Genomic DNA, 16,728 nt, shown 5'->3' on the forward strand with positions numbered 1-16,728 from the left:
AAGAATGTCCTGGAGACAACTAGCACAAAAGGAGTCCAGTTATCATACTCCAAATCCTTTGGATATTCCAAATTAAGGATTTTTTAAAAACTCCAGTTACATGCTGCTATTCCAACCAATACATTGTTCAAATGTATTGGCTGACTTTATGATGATGAAAAATGCCATCAAAGTTGGTGTCAACCCTTAGTGACCACATAGATAGATGTTCTTCTGGATTATCTGTCCCCAATCTGGTCCTTCAGGTCTGCTGACTTTATAGTGGTAGCTTTTTTAAAGCCAAGTGTGTTTAAGGATGGATGGATGGATGGCTGAGTGAAGAACTGAAGGCAATTAGCACCTGAGCTATCTGGAGATGACCTATAGGCTATTCAGAGAAGGTGGTAGGAGCAGTTCAGACTTGGATATTTAACTGGGCAATTCTATTACAGAGGTGAAGATGGGTTTAAGTGAAACTAGTTTGGCTACTGAAAAGAGGTTAGGATGAGTTAGATTAGTCAGAAAGTTAGGACTGCAGTTCCTAGCAGTCCCAGGCAGCATAGACAATGATAAATCAGTCCAAAATATATGGAAGGTATCAGGCTGCTGATTGTTGGATTTAGAGAAATGCTCTTTGGGATTCAAAGTTGATTTGTCTTTCAAACTCTGTTTCATAGGCTTAAAAAGTGGGGAAGTAAGCTCTTCCCTTGGAAGACCAACATCAAATAAAGCACTTTGGGCTTAATTCAATGAACAACTGACAGGAGGAAGACAGCAGAATTTGCAACTGTCAAATTATGGCTGCTTCTCATAAGAGGAATGTAAGAAGGAAGGCAAGCAGGTACAAACTAAGGAGAAGGAGAAGTAGTTTGGATTTAGTTTGGGTTGTGAAGGTGCTTATCATCTGTTTCCTGTACATCAAGAACCTAGGAGTGGATGATATGTCAAGCAGGCAATTCCCATAGATACTGCACACATATACAGATACCCCAGGGGCACAACAGGTTTTATCACTACTCACAGGTGGTCTCAACCATTGTACTTTTTTCAGGTTCTCTTTTCGAAGAAAGTCAAGTCCAATGGAATGGTTATTTGCTGGGAATGTGTCATCTTCAAACAACAGGCCCTGATCCAGGCAGTCGTTTCGCAGTTTAACAAAGTCCTGTTTGTTAAATTGCAATGGGAAATCGGGACTTCTTTCTGCTGCTGGGTTTTGCCCAAGAAGCAGGTTTCTGCTCTTCTCCTAGAGTGAGAAAAGGAATGGAGAAGAATTACATTAGCTGACAAGTCTAAGAACTGGAGCTCACTGGAAAAGAAATCACTTCCATATCACCAAACCAAGAGGACCTAGATTTGTCTGAAATGGGCACTGATCTTATGCAGAGAAATGTAAAAGCAATTATTATCATTTAAATAGGAAAAAGTCAATAGTGGGTCCTTTTTCTAGAATTTTTTTTCCTTATGACTGATTAGTCATTTAACCCAGGGATTGATGACATTGTGGTAGCTCAGGGCTGCATTTAACATTTTTTGGAGGGTGGTGTCAAGTCCTTTATAACAGAGCACAACCAAAGAAGCAAAATTGTCCAGATTTCAATAAGGTGTTTAATACTCAGATTAGGAGTAAAGTACAGAATTTTGGAAACTGTGATTGGAGCTTCCATTCCTCATTTATTAGCGAGTTAATTCAGGCAGAGTCTGTTGGAACATTTTGAATCTCTTCTTCCTGGGCTTTTTCTGCAACCAGGACTGAGCCGCCTTTTATGAGATAAGTAACGATTAAACCTTCCTCTGATGTGTTGATTGTTTTCCCAGTCTCCTACCAACATTCACAGGTAGAGCATGTGTACAATCCAGAGGAGTCCTTCTTCCTATTCTCTGCAGATCAGGTTGATTAAATACCCTGCGAAAGATCACGATCTGATAGGAGCAGCTGGGCTATGTAGGAAAAATGAAAGTGTACAGTCCACGGTTGAGTGATGTGCCTGCCAATTTGGGGAAGCAATTGATGACCCTGCACATACAGGACTGGATCTGTCTCAAGCAGGATTTCCTTCACATGGAAATTTCCAATTCAGTTGCTTCTGCCTTCAAATGCATTGCCCAATAAAAGTGAAACCACTGGGATAATTAACAAGCACTGGGCAGCATCTGATCTGATGAAAATGAATTATGAACCTGACTAAAATAATGACTCTATATTAGATTGCTTTATATAGCTGAGCATTCACACCAACTTCAAAGCCTCCCCATAGTTCAGACTTCTTTAAGCCCTCATCCCATGAACTGGATGGCTGCAGACCTCAAGCAATTCATTTAGAGCTGGATTCTTCGCAGATTGATTTTGCATCTTGCACTTGGGGATAGAACAGCTATAAACTCTCTGCCAAGAAGGTATATTTTCTGTTAATTAATTAATTAATTAATTAATTTCTACATTACTTTAAATAAGGAAAGCTGCTCCTTTTTAAAGAAGAAATTGGATGACATTCAAAAATAAGCTTCCACTGACATCAAGAATTAACATTCTTTTCCAGGTTCCATTTCTACTACAATGGAAATAAATCTTACGTAATGTAGCATAACACGACAAGAGAATGGTTTCCCCTTAACAAATACTCATTTGCAACAGTGCTCAAGCCACTGCATGCAAAGATCTATTTCTTATAATACAGTCCCAGCAAAACTGATGACTAATTCCACAGCCCAAATTAAAACTAACAGAGCTTGAAGGCTGGGCTGACACATGCCCAATCTTTCTTTTCACTCCCTTTTGATGAAGAACAGAAAGAACTTTTATCATGTGAGCACGTGTGCTTAATTACATTGTTTAACACACTGGGAATAATTTAGCAAGTGAAGTGAAGAAAATAAGGCATTTTGCTATCCTCTGTGCTGCAGAACAGCCTTGTCAACTTCATAAAAAAGGGTGTTGGGGGAGGCAGAGGAACAAATGTCAGAGGCACTATTTCCTGCAACTTAAAATTCCTTGTTAGGGGGAAAGATGCTGATCACAGGCCAAAGAGATCCCAGATAATTAGACTTGCAGTTGTAGGAAGCTGCTTTTCGTTAGTCTAGCTGGATTAGTACTGTCCACTCTAAGAAGACAAGAAGAGTCACAATGGCTCAGATTACAAGTCCATCAAGTTCCCACCCCAACCAACAAGCTGCATACCCTTTTTTTTTTTAACTGTATCCTGCATTGGATAATTTTATAATGATTACTAGAAGTCACTTAAAATTGCCAGTACTTAATTGCAGTCTGGAGATTTTCTAATATTCCCCTCAGATATCATCAATGAGTTCAGAAAATAAATGGCTCTTGGTTGTCTGAAAGGATCTAATGCATACAGTAATGAATTCTACAAGTCAGTTTCAATAAATTGGAAACAATACTGGTCATGGCATTGGCAGGTTAACATATGTGATTCACATCATAATGCTGAGGTGGGGAATTGATTATGTAAGAAGTAAAGCGAAGCGAAGAGAAGAGGTATCTGTGTTCAATTCCTCTATAACAGTAGTTACTAAGGCTGGGCAGATCTTGGAGGATACTTTGTTTTGCTGGAGATCTGAATGAGGTGTCCTTATTGAAAAGATGGACATCAGATTTTCTTTGTTGGAGGTGTAAAAAAATGGTGGGTTCATTGACCCATGTGATGTGGTCATGTGACCATCTAGTATCTTTTTGGAATGGTATTTTAATCTTTATAAGTAGGTTTATGGCAAGCTATTTGTTTCATCAGCCCCTGGAGCCCATCCCAGGGATTCACCCACCTCATCTATTCCCTTCTCCATTCTAAAAAATCTCATAAGACAAGAAAGCAACTAATTAGAATAATAGGAGAAAATCTCCAGTGTGATACCTGGCAAGGTTTTCAATAGATGAAATAGTGAGTATGAAGCATTGCATTCCAATTATGCATGTATGCATATCATCTCTAAATGCCATAATTACTCATATACCATCTCTTTGCTCATATATAGTTGTATCCTGCTGGAATGCCATCTGTTATATGGTGGGGATTTTTAGGCAGTGGTATCTCAGCAAATGACTGAAAAGTTGCTTCAGTAATTAAGTTATATAAGTTAATCTGTCTCTCTCTCTCCTTTAATCACCTGGACAAGATTGTTTTGGAGATTCTTCCCCCCACCTTCTATTCTCTATGTAGATACCCTTCTCTGTATCATATGAACAAAATTCTAGTTAATCTTAAAAACCAAAAACCATTATTAACAAATTACATGTAAAAGATGCCCTGTTGTAAATGAACATTTGGATATTGCCAACCACAGTACCAGTCAGCAAGTCTGTACAATTGGGAAAACTTGTGCAGAATAATAGATAAATTGCAAGTGATATATCTGGAAATTTCAATTGTGGTGGGAAAATTCATATACAAAATGAGTGTCTGTCAAGGAGAAATAAGTCATGACTGAAGGCAAACACAAAATAGACACTTAAAATCCGAAGCAACCATCAGAGCTAAGTGGGACAAAAGAACATTTTGAGATAACTGATAGTAGTTTTTGTGGAAATTATAAATTAAAAACAAATCTGATAAACAATTTGATAGACATACATGAATGAACTGAAGGAGCACCAAAAGAATGTTGTAAATAAAAAAACCAAAGCCCAGTTGTAAATAAAGATGAAGACAAAATAGATGGCAAATAGTTTTATTATTATTGGAGTTCTATGTCTGCACAAGAGGGAAAAGTTAACAGGCCAAAGTCACAACTGTGCAGCAATGAAAACTCTGGGGTCTGCTAGTATGAGAATAGATCTGGCACATCAGCCCCAATGCTCCAGGCACACAGGAGAGGGCACTGTACCTCTCCAGGCACATTGAACGAGAGCTGTACACAAAAGTTCATATTCCATGATTGCTTTCCTAGGCTAATCCATTCCTCGGTTGATGTGTATTCCACCTGAAAACTATCAGTATTCAGTCCTTTACTTGAAGGTGCCCTCAATCTGAAGGGACAACAGAGGTCCTGAACTTGCCCATCAATTATTAAAAGAGGGCAATGTTGACAGTTAACAGTAAAGAATCATGGAATGGAAGGATTGGAAGATTATTCTAGTCAAATCCCCTACCCAGTGTAAAAATCCACTACTACAGGATCTCTAGCAGATGACCATCAGTCTCTGTTTAAACATTTCCAGCAAAAAAAATTCTACTATCTCCCAAGACAGTCTGTTCCATTCTTATCAAGATTTTTTTCCTGTTACCCTTGTGACGTAAGCCCATTGCTCCTTGAGCTATTTTCTGGAACTGCTCCAGACAATTATGTTCTGTCTTCTACATGACAGCCCTTTAGATACAGCTAACACAGCTTTCCATAGTCTTTTCTCCAGGCTTAACATACCCAGTGCCTCTAACCATTGCCTGTAATTTTTTCCTTCCAGCCCCCTTATTATTTTAGTTGCTCTCTTCTGGACATGCCACAGTTTGTCAGTGTCTTTCCTAAAATGTGACACCCAGATCTGGACACAATATTCCAGATGCTGTCTGACTAATGCAAAATAGAGAAAAACACTGTATTTCTACTGATGCATTTGCATGTACTTTTTTCATAGCTGCATAATGCTGCAGGCTAATGTTTAGCTTGGGATCCATCAAGAGGCTCAGATCCTTTTCACATGTACATCTGCCAAGTTTGGTCCTTTACCATTATTATTTTTCTTCCAAACCAAAACAGAAGTTTGCAATTCTTTCTGGCTTCTGCTCCTTGTTCCAGCTTTTTAAGAATCTCTTTCATCTTGATACAGTTATTAATTATTATTATTATTATTATTATTATTGAAAATAATTACTTTCTTTAATCATTCTTTTTATTAATCTGTATTCCATTGCTATCCTTAGAATACTTATTACTGTTTCCAACAGTTTCTGAGATGAGTATATAGCTAAGCCACAAACTGTCTCCTCTTTCTTACAGCTGCCATTATTATTGTCTCTGTTTTTGTCTTTGTCTTCTTCTTGAAACTCAGTATTTGCTGCTACAATTTTTGCTCCCAGGAATTGGTATCATTAGTCTACTTACCTTGGATATTCCATTAGTAGACAGAAATGAGAACGGCATAGTTAGAGACAAAGGGGTTACAACAGAAGACAATTATTTGTAACAAAATGTTAGGTGAGATTTTACTATGCTTCTCTGGTATGGTTAGATACTATACAAATTATATACATGTGCTTCAGAACAAGAAATGCAGTCATGAAACGAGATTGATCCTTACTTAAAACACTTATCAAATTTCCTTTCCCTAACTCTCTGTGGAATTTTCCACAGAAGTTCTTTCTCCAAGCAAAGTTTCCTAGTGAAGACAGAACTCATACAAGCATTTAATAGAACAGATTCATTTATTCACCAGAAGAATAGCTTGAACATTACAGGGACTGCGGTTTGCATTCTCTTATCTAGTTTCAACCTTCACCTGAAAACCCCCAATGACAGAACACCCATGATTCCAGGAGGCAGGCTATTCCACCGCTTAGCAACTCTTACTATCAGAAAATTCCTCCTGGATATCTCTATAAAGCTTCCACCCTTGTCCTACCCTCAGATGCTATAGAAAATAAATCCACATCCTTTTCCCTGTGACAGCCCTTCAAGAGGTTGAAGAATGTTATAACATCTCCCTTAGCCTTCTCTACTTTAAGTTAAACGTGCCCACTTCTTTTAATACAGTATTCTTCATAGGATTTAGCCTCCAAGCCCCTCACTATCTTTGTCACTCTTCTCTGCACTCTTTCAATTCCTCAGCATTCTTCTTGTATTGGGATAACCAGAAATGGATACAATATAGTCTGTAGTCAGCCCAGTGTGATGTAGAATGGAATTATCACTTCCTGTGAAGATGACACTATATCTCTGTTGATGCAGCTCAGGTACCGCTTATTTTGTCCCCATGCATCTGGATTTTCCTACCTGAGCGCAGAACTCTACATTTCTCACCATTGAATTGCATTTTATTGGATAGGGTCCAGTGTTCAAGTCTATCGAGATCCTTTTGATCTGCATTTCTTATCTGCCCACAACAGTGTGGCTTCTGACAAGTTGGATCACTTTTTCCTTTTGTGAAAAGATACATGAAAGTAAAACCTTGGATTGCGAGTAACTTGTTCTGCAAGTATTCTGCAAGACGAGCAAACATTTCTAATAAATTTTAACTTGAGAAACGAGCGATGTCTTGCAATACGAGTAGTACGTGACGCTGAACATCACATGATCACAACTGAGCCAATGGTTCTTCTCTCTCTCGCTGCGGGATTGTAGGCGATCATCTCCCATGCTCAGATGCTCGGTCTCAGGCCGCGGTGTTTGGCAGAAATTTTCAAAGGTAACTGCAGGTTAATTTGTTTTATTTTTCTTTATATTTTGTATTCTCTTTATTATTTTGTATTATATTACAGTATTGTAATCATTTTTATATGAATATTTTTGGGTTGTGGAACAAATCATCTGAGTTTCCATTATTTCTTATGGGGAAATTCGCTTTGATATACAAGTGCTTTGGATTACAAGCATGTTTCTGGAACGAATTATGCTCACAAGCCAAGGTTTTACTGTAAACATTAAGGGGCTCAGCCTTCTCTCTATTGACTCTCACCATCTTCTCCAACTAGTGGACCAACTTCTTTGGCTTTCCCCTTGTTCCACACATACCCAAAGGATCCTTTTTTGCTAACTTTTGATGTTGATTACAAGCCTCAGCTCATGCTGAACTTCAGTTTTCCTAATCTCATTGTTATAGATCCAGGCTGTTCTCTGATATTTTGTTTTTCATATAAGCTTCTCTTTCCATTTTTAAAATTCATTCTTGCTGTTTTTCAGCTTATTGGAGAACTATTTATGCAAATCTGCTAGTTTTTAGGTATCTCCTTTTTTTTTTTCCTTTGCTATTGTGTTTGGGCCTTAATTATCTCATTTCTTCAGAATTTTCCAACCCTTCTGAAGGTTATTTGTCTTCAGGATTTTCATTCATGAAATCCTTCCTACTTTTTCCCTTAGCTTATTCAAGTAAGTTCTCTTGAAATTTAAAACAGTAATCTGACTGTCTTCAGTTCTTTCTTCTTGTAGTGTAATGCATTCTAGAATCATATTGTCACTCTCACAAAGTTTCTACAATTTCTACTTCCTCAATGTTTCCTATTAATAGGTACTAAGTCCAGTGTATCTGATCCCCTAGCTGTCCCTTCCATTTTTTGGACCTTGAAGTTTTCTGCAAGGCACATCAAGAACCTGTTGGCTCTCCACCTGCTGCAGAATTTGATTCCCAGCTGATGTTGGGGTAGTTGAAATTCCCCATTACCAAAGTAATGTGTTTCCTGGACACCCCAACCATCTGATTTGTGAAGATTTCATCTATATCTTCAGCTTGGTTGGGTAGCCTTTGGCACAAATCTATAGACCAAACCTGCAGGATTTTCATTTTTGTTTTAATTTTTGCCCAGATACTTTCAGCAAGGTTTTTACCCTCAGTGTCATGAATTATGCAAGTGTATCATTCTTTACATATAATGCAATACCCTTCACTCCCTTTTTGCAGGGCCTGTTTCTTTGGAACAAATTATATTCTTCTATCACTATATTTCAATCATGAGTTCCACCAAGTTTCAGTAATACTAACAATGTCATATCTGCCCCCCTTCCCCTTACCAAGACTTCAAGTTCTCCCTATTTATTCCCCATACTCCTTCCTTTATACACTTGCTTGTCTAGACTCCACATCAGCTTGGGTCCAATTTCTCTGCTGCTCCTTGTATCTAGCTCTGATTCTCTTATCTTTTCAATTCCAGATAAAGGTCCTTCTATTTAACCAGCTATGATGATGTTGATGATAATTAGATGACTAGTAAAACCTTTGGGCAATTTACATTAAACATTAAACCAAGTTAAAAGTAAGAATATGAATGAATTAAAGTCATCAACTATCAAAAGCTTATTCAGAAAGCTGTGTTGCATAATGTAATGCCACACAAATCTATTTAGAAAGATACTTCACTGAATCTTGCTGTCAGATTCCCTGACTCTAACTTGACAGAAGATAACTTGACTAGAGAAGAATCTTTACTGTATTCTAAAATAAAGCCATTTTCAGTAGTTGATAGCCCTCTGTCAACTGGAGAGTGCAGTCACCTCTTATACCCACTGCTATTTAAATCCGGCCACTTCTTTTTTCCCCACCTTTCTGACAGTTCAACAAACATCTTGCTTTGTATTTCCCAAGCTTGGTGCTAAGCGGATGTCAACTGTTGACATAATTGGCATTCCTGTCCTGGGAAGCTCTAAGTGTTAGCATAACTCCCACACTTCATCCAAAAAAAGCATGTATGAAATGATGGCTTTACTTTAATTTTGACTGTATCTGACAGTTTTATTTGCAGTGAAGATCAGTGATGTATACTTAATTTTCAGCATTCAAATGTCCATCAGCACAGTACTTTGCATTGGACTGGGTTTCCCCAACTCAGTTTTTAAAAACTGTCCATCAAGAAATCAGTAAATGATCAGTTTAATCTTCCTGGGCCCAGTATTGTAGACTTCTTAACAGAAACTACCGTTTCTTCATACATTATAAAGGTATATATAGCACCATTCTTCTAGACTTTAAAGCAGCCCAACTTTTTTCAAGTTTCTACACAAACCTGAAAAAGCTGCTGCTGCTGCTGCTTTAAGGAGTTCATTCATTATAGATGATGCAGTTCTTTATTCATAAAGCAGCAGCAGCAGCAGCTTTTTCAGGTTTGCTTGGGTTTTTTTTTTTTTCCAGGTTTGCTTTCACAAGGTCTAAAACATTTCTTCTGAACCATTTCTATCTATCTATCAGTTTATATACACACCCATTTCATGTTTGCATTACTATCCCTTCAGCACTTTACAATGATTTCTTTTGATCAGCCTTCAGCTGACGTTTTTGCTGTATTGTTCATTTATTCTAAATTGGCACCTGATAAAGTAGGATATCATTTAATAATGATTTCTAAGAAGCATGTCTCAAGGTGCAATCAAGCATATTTTTCAAGCTTTTTCAAGTGTTTTGTTGTTGAACTTGCTGTCTTCCTCTGTTTTATTGTATGATTTTTATTGAAGTTTCATCAGTTTAATATTTCTCTAAACTGCTTTGAGCTGTTGAGTATCTGAAAAGCAACATAAATATTTAAAATAAAATAAATTCTGCTTTTGTTTTGTTTTTTGCTGTCAAAAAGCATTAGCTGAAGACAGGGACAAGATCAACCATCAGGTTTTCAGCAAGCACTTAGGTGGTTTAGGTGCTAGGGAGCAAAGATATTTTCAGTACCACAGAAGCAACTTCTGGGGGAAAATGGTAACAATCACTGTCCTCTATTGTGCAAAGAAATGATGATCTAGAGAAGCTCAAAGAAGAATGGTATGAGAACAGTCCTGGTTTCTCTGAAATTATGTAATGCCATCTCACACAGATAACCATGGTCAGAAGAAGAATGTATGGAAAAGTTTTCAACCTTCTTAGGTGATAGAATTTATTCTGGGGATTGGTTGTGTGAAACTATTACTTACTATTCTATGTGACTAATTCTACTGGGAAAAGACATCACCAAGTCATAGAGCTCATTTTTTAACTGTAGAAGGTTCCAAGTTCTGGCCTCAGCATCCATAGCCAGACATAAAGAATACTAGATTAGTTCAACTTTCCTGAATGTGGTGCCACCCAGATGTGTTCACTCAACTCCCAGAATTTATAGCCAATGGCCTTTCAGATTACAAATGCAAGGAGGCCTAAGCCAAGCATCTGGAGGGCACCAGGCTAGGCAAACTGAGTGCTTTCCCTGTCTCTTTTGTACATGTGCATATTATTGGAGAATCTCATGTAGCTATACACCATTGGGCTTGGGTAGCCTGAATCCCCCAATCAGCAAAGATCCGGCCTATACAGGCTCTCTAAAGATAAATCAGGGGAGCAGTCAATGACCAAATTAGACTGGTTAACATAAAACACTTCGTAAAAATCCAGTGTATTTTACACTTCTGAAGAAAGAAGGAATTAATAGAGAGGCTCTTGACCTTTTTATATCATGGACCCCTTTGAAAGTCTGGTGAAACTTATGGACTCTTACTGATGAAAATGCATTGAAATACATAAAATAAAATATATGGATATAGACTGTATGAACAGAAGAGAATATCTGTAGCTCAGGCTTGAACTGTGGAGTTCTTGGTGCTCTCTGAGCTTGGCTGAATGTTGGTTGCTGGACACTGCTAGGCAAATCAGCCATCAGTAGACACACAGATTTAAACCACATTTGCACACATTCAAAAGAGACAATAAGAAACCTAGGAAGGAAACAAAAAGACTGGAACACATCCCCTCCAGCAGCCAACACTCAGATAAGCAGGGATGAACACCAGACAAACAATCAAGCAGAAAACAATACTCTAATCAAGGAATCACCAAGGAGAAACACCACCCCCAAACTGGCAGGGCAAGCTACTATATTTTAAACAGGTAGGAAATGCCACACTCACTCCCACTGATGTTACTTTGGGTAATGAAATGTCTGCAAGCAAGGAACCAAGCTCAGAGAGCACCAAGAACTCCATAGACTGTATTACAAAGAAAATCAATTATGCTTAAATAAAGTTATCAAAATATTTTAAAAATATTTTAAATAATTTTAGATAGGAAGATTTATTGAAGTTAACAAACACCTTTGAAATCTAGAGGTTATTGTTTTATGTTTTGATTGTGATTCTACTTCTAGCTTTACAACAGTGATGTTATAATTATCACAGTGTAAACTGCTTTGAATCATTCAGAATCAAGAGTATATAAGCCCAGTAAATAAGGAAATCAATTTCAGACCTCAATTCCCTGTTATCAGGTTCCTTCATCTGAAAATCACATTTTAAAATAAAGGGGTTGACATCTCTTGGACTAATCTCTAATAACCATAGTTATGACTGGACTGGTCATTTAATATAAATCAGCTATCTAACCTAAATTATTCTGGATAAGTTCCTTAAAGCTGGGCAAAAAGAAATATACACTTCTGGTGTCTGGCATAATTTGTGTTCACCACAATTTCATTTCTAATTTGCAATTCAGCCTCTATTTGTTAAAGTGCTACTGTTTTCTGTAATTATCTATTACTTAGAAAAAGCTGTAAATAAGCCACTCCTGCTACAATTACTGCTTGTTAATGCCTTGGGAGATCAACATTAAGCTAAAGATATTGTATGCAAATCCCAGTCATACATGCTCTTTTGGCACTTCATGGTCTTTAATCCTATTAAAGGGGATTTTCTTATTTGTATTCATTAGATGTTGACTATTACACTTTGTATATAAAACAGGCTATACCCAATAAACTTTTCCATGTAATTTAATTGAAAATATACAATCACTGCCACACAGCCTTCTTTCACTTATCCCTGGTTCTTTTTTTAAAACCGTACTCAATTGGATTGACCCAGATTCAAAAGAGACACAAATGCACAGGAACCTGGACAGGTGGGTTCTTTATACCTCTCTATAAGGATTGGGGAGATGTTTTATTTTGTAAAAACACATAAAAGTGATATGCGAGTGCTTCCTATTGTTATCTCTATACTATTACTATGATAATTACTATTACAACCTATTACTCTTCAATTACTATTATTATGACAATGTTTATACTATACTCTATACTATTACTATTCAATATACTTTATTCTATACTATTACTATTCAATTACTATTACTATTACCTATTATTCTATTACCTATTACTCTATTACAATTACCTATATACTATGCTGTATACTATTACTACAGGTAGTCCTTGCTATCCAACCACAATTGGGACCAGAACTTCGGTCGCTTAAGCAATGCAGTCGTTAAGGTGAAACATCATGTGACCGCAATCCTGGCAGTCCCAGTTGCTGTTGTTAAGTGAATGCCCCAGTCATTAGCTGCGGCAACTTCCTGCCAGCTTCCCACAATCAAGTCAGTGGGGAAGCCAGCAGGAAGTTGCAAGCCCCAGGCGCTGTCAGGTGGGAGAGGGAGCAAAGCAGTGCATGGGAGTCATGGGAGGATCAGGTCAAGTACACACAGGTGCAGTGCAGGTCAGATGCGCATCGGAGGCCCTCACTCACCCAACCCACACCACACCCCACGCACCTGACCCAACCCTCCCACACACACCCATGCACCCCCTCGCTCCCTCCCCCACCCAACCCCTCCCCTATCCTCCGTGGCTGAAAATCCTGCTTGGATTTTCAGCACAAAGCTTTTTCAGGCAACCCCAAAGCCCTGTGAAGCTGTTATAGGCTGCCTGTTACCTGCTGCCTGCTTGGATTTCAGCACGGAGCTTTTTCAGGCAGCCCTCAGAGACAAGGGGGAGTCCGCTCGGCAGGCGGCGGCAGCCTGCGATCTTCCCTGCTGGCTACTGTCCCAGCAGGCGGATGGACGATTGCAAATGGTGATCACATGCTTGTGAGACACTTGCCAACAGTCATAAGGGCAAACCATTGCCAAAGGTCCAGATTGCCATAATTTTGGGCCAGGTTGTTAAGTCCTTTCATTCAGTGCCATTGTAACTTCGGTCCTGAACGAATGGACAGATAGCGAGGACTACCTGTAGTATGTATCAATATTTCTTTCTTAAGCCTGTTCTGTCTTAAGTCCCCTCTCTCTGAGATTTCTTCTTCTTTTGCTGTTAATGGCCAGCATGTAGAGCTCTTGCACCTTTTTTACATTGTGCTTTGTCTGGCTGAGCCTCCATACTTCCTCTCCTCTCTTTTGGACCTTTCACTGCTTCTGAAGGGGAAAAAAACAACTTCTGTTTGGCTGCTTTAGTCTGCTTGTGGCTGCAGAGCTCCAAAACACACATCTTTTCTGTTCTCCTCCCATCTCCCCCACCCCAAACTGTGGTTTCTTTTAAATATAGTTTAGAGAACACACCATAGTAGTCTAGTTTGTACATAACACTAATCCATAAGCCATAGCTTATAAACCATAACAGCTGGGCTTATAGACATCTTGCTAAGCAAATCCAACAATCTCGATATTGCATATCAGCACCTGGGGGCCCATTCTTACATACATTCAAGATTTCATTTAAAAAGGCATTATAATTTTCATAATAATTATGCCTGTTTTCATTTCTATACCTAATTTTTAGCAGGATTATGAAAAACTGTAGAAGGGGGCACAGATTAATGCTTAGCCTCAAAAAATATGACCTAATAGTGTAGTGGAGAATCTCAGCTATTTTTCTCATCAGCTCTGTGGGAACAGAGAGCTGGTTTTCTGCATCTAATGGTTAGTGGAAACCAGCAGTTCTACTCATGATTGCTGAGATTTCTCCCTGTTTCCCAGGCCCTTTGCTCAAAATTGGTGTTTCCCCCCACAGGGAATCAGTAATTTACAAGCAGACAGGCCCTAGTTCTGAGAAGGTTAAGAGAAATACCCTTAAGGGGAGTACTTCTCTAATTTTCCTTTACCCCCTTAATTTTTTTTCTGGTTAAATGACATCGCCCAGACTGGCTAAAAGAAGCAGCCCCCTTCTTCTTGCCAAATCTTTTGGATTAGCTACAGACAGCCAGTTTGGCCTAGTGGTTAAAGCACCAGGCTAGAAACTGGGAGACTCTGAGTTCTAGTACCACCTTAGGCACAAAGCCAGCTGGGTGACCTTGGGCCAGTCACTCTCTCTCTCTCTCAGCCCTAAGGCAAACCACTTTTGAAAAAGCTTGCCAAGAAAACTGCAGGGACTTGTCCAGGCAGTTGCCAGGAGTCAACAACAACGACGACAACAAAAGCCCCCCCCGTCCCCCCCCCCCCACGTACAGAGGCTTGCAAGAAGGTCTGCTGGAAGTGGGCAGACGAGTTTTGTTTCTTCTTCTTCCAGTGAAGAAAATCGCTGGGAGAAATGAAAAGGAATCAAGTGTATGTATGTAAATGTTTTCTTATAATCCCTGGTCGCAGATCAAATAACCAGTGAGGCCCCTAGTACACAAACAATTGCCTCCTTATGAATTAAACAGTAGGGTTTTTTTAAAGACAGTTTCCGAGATAATCCAAATGCAAACTCCTTCTGTTTTAATCACCACCACCACCATTCTTCAATGAGATAGGAACCTAGAAACGATAAACCTCTATCTGGAAAGGCAAAAAATCAGGACTCTGGTAGCACCTTTTCCAACTAACACATTTTTATTAGAAGACATAAGCTTTCATGAGCTGCAGCTTGCTTCAACAGATGCAGCTCATGGAAGTTGATGCTTTTTAACAAAAATGTGTTAGTCGGAAAAGGTGCTATCAGACTTCCCCTGATTTTTTGTCCCCACAGACTAACACAGCTCTCTTCCTACCATATCTGGGAAGGGTAATATTCTGCAAGTTTTTCTGTGGCCTTAAGGCAGAATGAATCCTTTTTCCTTTAGAACAACAAGGTTAGCCTCAATAGCCAGTATCCCAGCACATGGGGAAATATTTCTTCTCAAACTCTAGATTCTACGAAGTACTATGCAGGAAAAAAAAAAGAAGTCTTAAAAAGAAACAAAATGCTTTGTCCTGTTAGACCAGTGTTTCTCAACCTTGGCAACTTTAAGCATGGCTGACTGGGGAATTCTGGGAGTTGAAGTTCACACATCTTAAAGTTGCCAAGGTTGAGAAACACTGTGTTAGACTAACTCATAGAAAACAGCAAACTTGTTTGCAAGGCTCTCTCATATAAACAGTAGAAGAGAACTTTCATCAGAACAACATTCATTCTTTTTTATTTTGTGATTTTTTCCCCATCTCAGAGAGTCTAATTCCCTCACTGAACTTGTCCTATACATTTAACAGTATAGCCAGCCCAGCCTACACTTGTAACTTATTCTTCTGATAGCCTAGCGAGGTGGTACAAGGAGCTATAGATTTGGAAGAGGTTTTTTTTTTCTTCCTTTTCCTGATAATTGGCAGGCAGATTCACAATGGTGGGCAAAGTCCTTTCTTGAGAAGTTTGCATGTGGCAGATTCCTAAAAAAAGCCTGGTATTGAACCAATTCTCTAAAAAGCCTGGCATCATTTACTCCTCCTGCTGAAATGCAGTCTATAAACCTGTGGATTCTCCAGATGGGCAGGTGAACTTCATGTGTAGATAAATCAAGGAGGCAAGCCCTAGCTCATGAAAAGACTGGTAAAATTAGTCTTGTGCCTAAATACACATCTGTAAGTTTTCTAGAAGCTTCTGCCCTAATTAAAGAGAAAACTGGTATTAGGCGTGAGCCTTAGGAATTCCCCTATCCCTCACACACACAGAAAAAATTATTCCCTTTTAGCATTTTCCAGAAAAGATTTGATTGAGATATTTCTGAAAACATACCATTTTGTTCTGAGCTTCTGTAGAAGAGAATGATCCCAGCTGTTCTTGCTCCTCAGATACACACTGTCTCCAAGGAATATCAATCCCAACAGAATGCCTTAGCAGGTGATACCATCTTTTAAAGCCAAATCTTTCAATGTTTGCACAGAGGGCATTTTTCCAGTGTCAGAGCTTTCTGTTTTCTGTTTTCTTTTTCAAGAAGCAGAAAGATAAAATTATATATTACCTATTAAAAAAAAAAAAAGTCTGATTGGAGTACTTACTGACTCCGGGAAGTAATAAATAAACTGACTTCAACTTTATAGAAAGTGTTGTCACCACCTTGAGTAAATACTGCTGGAGTGAACATGAATTCTCAATAAAAGGTCAAAAAAATAAAAAGCCCAAGAACAATACTGTTCAACTC

General features: G+C 38.6%; 1 protein-coding gene across 4 annotated transcripts in view; it reads right to left on the minus strand.

The window, feature by feature from the left end:
• The window catches only part of LOC103049048 (calpain-13-like), a 100,206-nt gene extending 83,678 nt beyond the window's left edge, over positions 1 to 16,528 (minus strand). For all 4 annotated transcript variants that reach the window (XM_088145863.1, XM_088145852.1, XM_088145845.1 and 1 more), the window contains exons 1-2: positions 16,323 to 16,528; positions 1,001 to 1,222 (exon numbers count right to left, since the gene is read on the minus strand). In XM_088145863.1, coding sequence (XP_088001989.1) covers positions 1,001 to 1,222; positions 16,323 to 16,325 — 225 coding nt within the window. In that variant the 5' untranslated portion in view covers positions 16,326 to 16,528. The remainder of the gene's footprint in view (positions 1 to 1,000; positions 1,223 to 16,322) is intronic.
• Positions 16,529 to 16,728: the final 200 nt, after the last annotated feature.

The sequence above is a fragment of the Python bivittatus genome, unplaced genomic scaffold (assembly GCF_059951505.1).
Source record: "Python bivittatus isolate LINGU-HERP-01145 unplaced genomic scaffold, Pbiv_v1 ctg000020_np1212, whole genome shotgun sequence".
In the NCBI taxonomy this organism is placed as follows: domain Eukaryota; kingdom Metazoa; phylum Chordata; class Lepidosauria; order Squamata; family Pythonidae; genus Python; species Python bivittatus.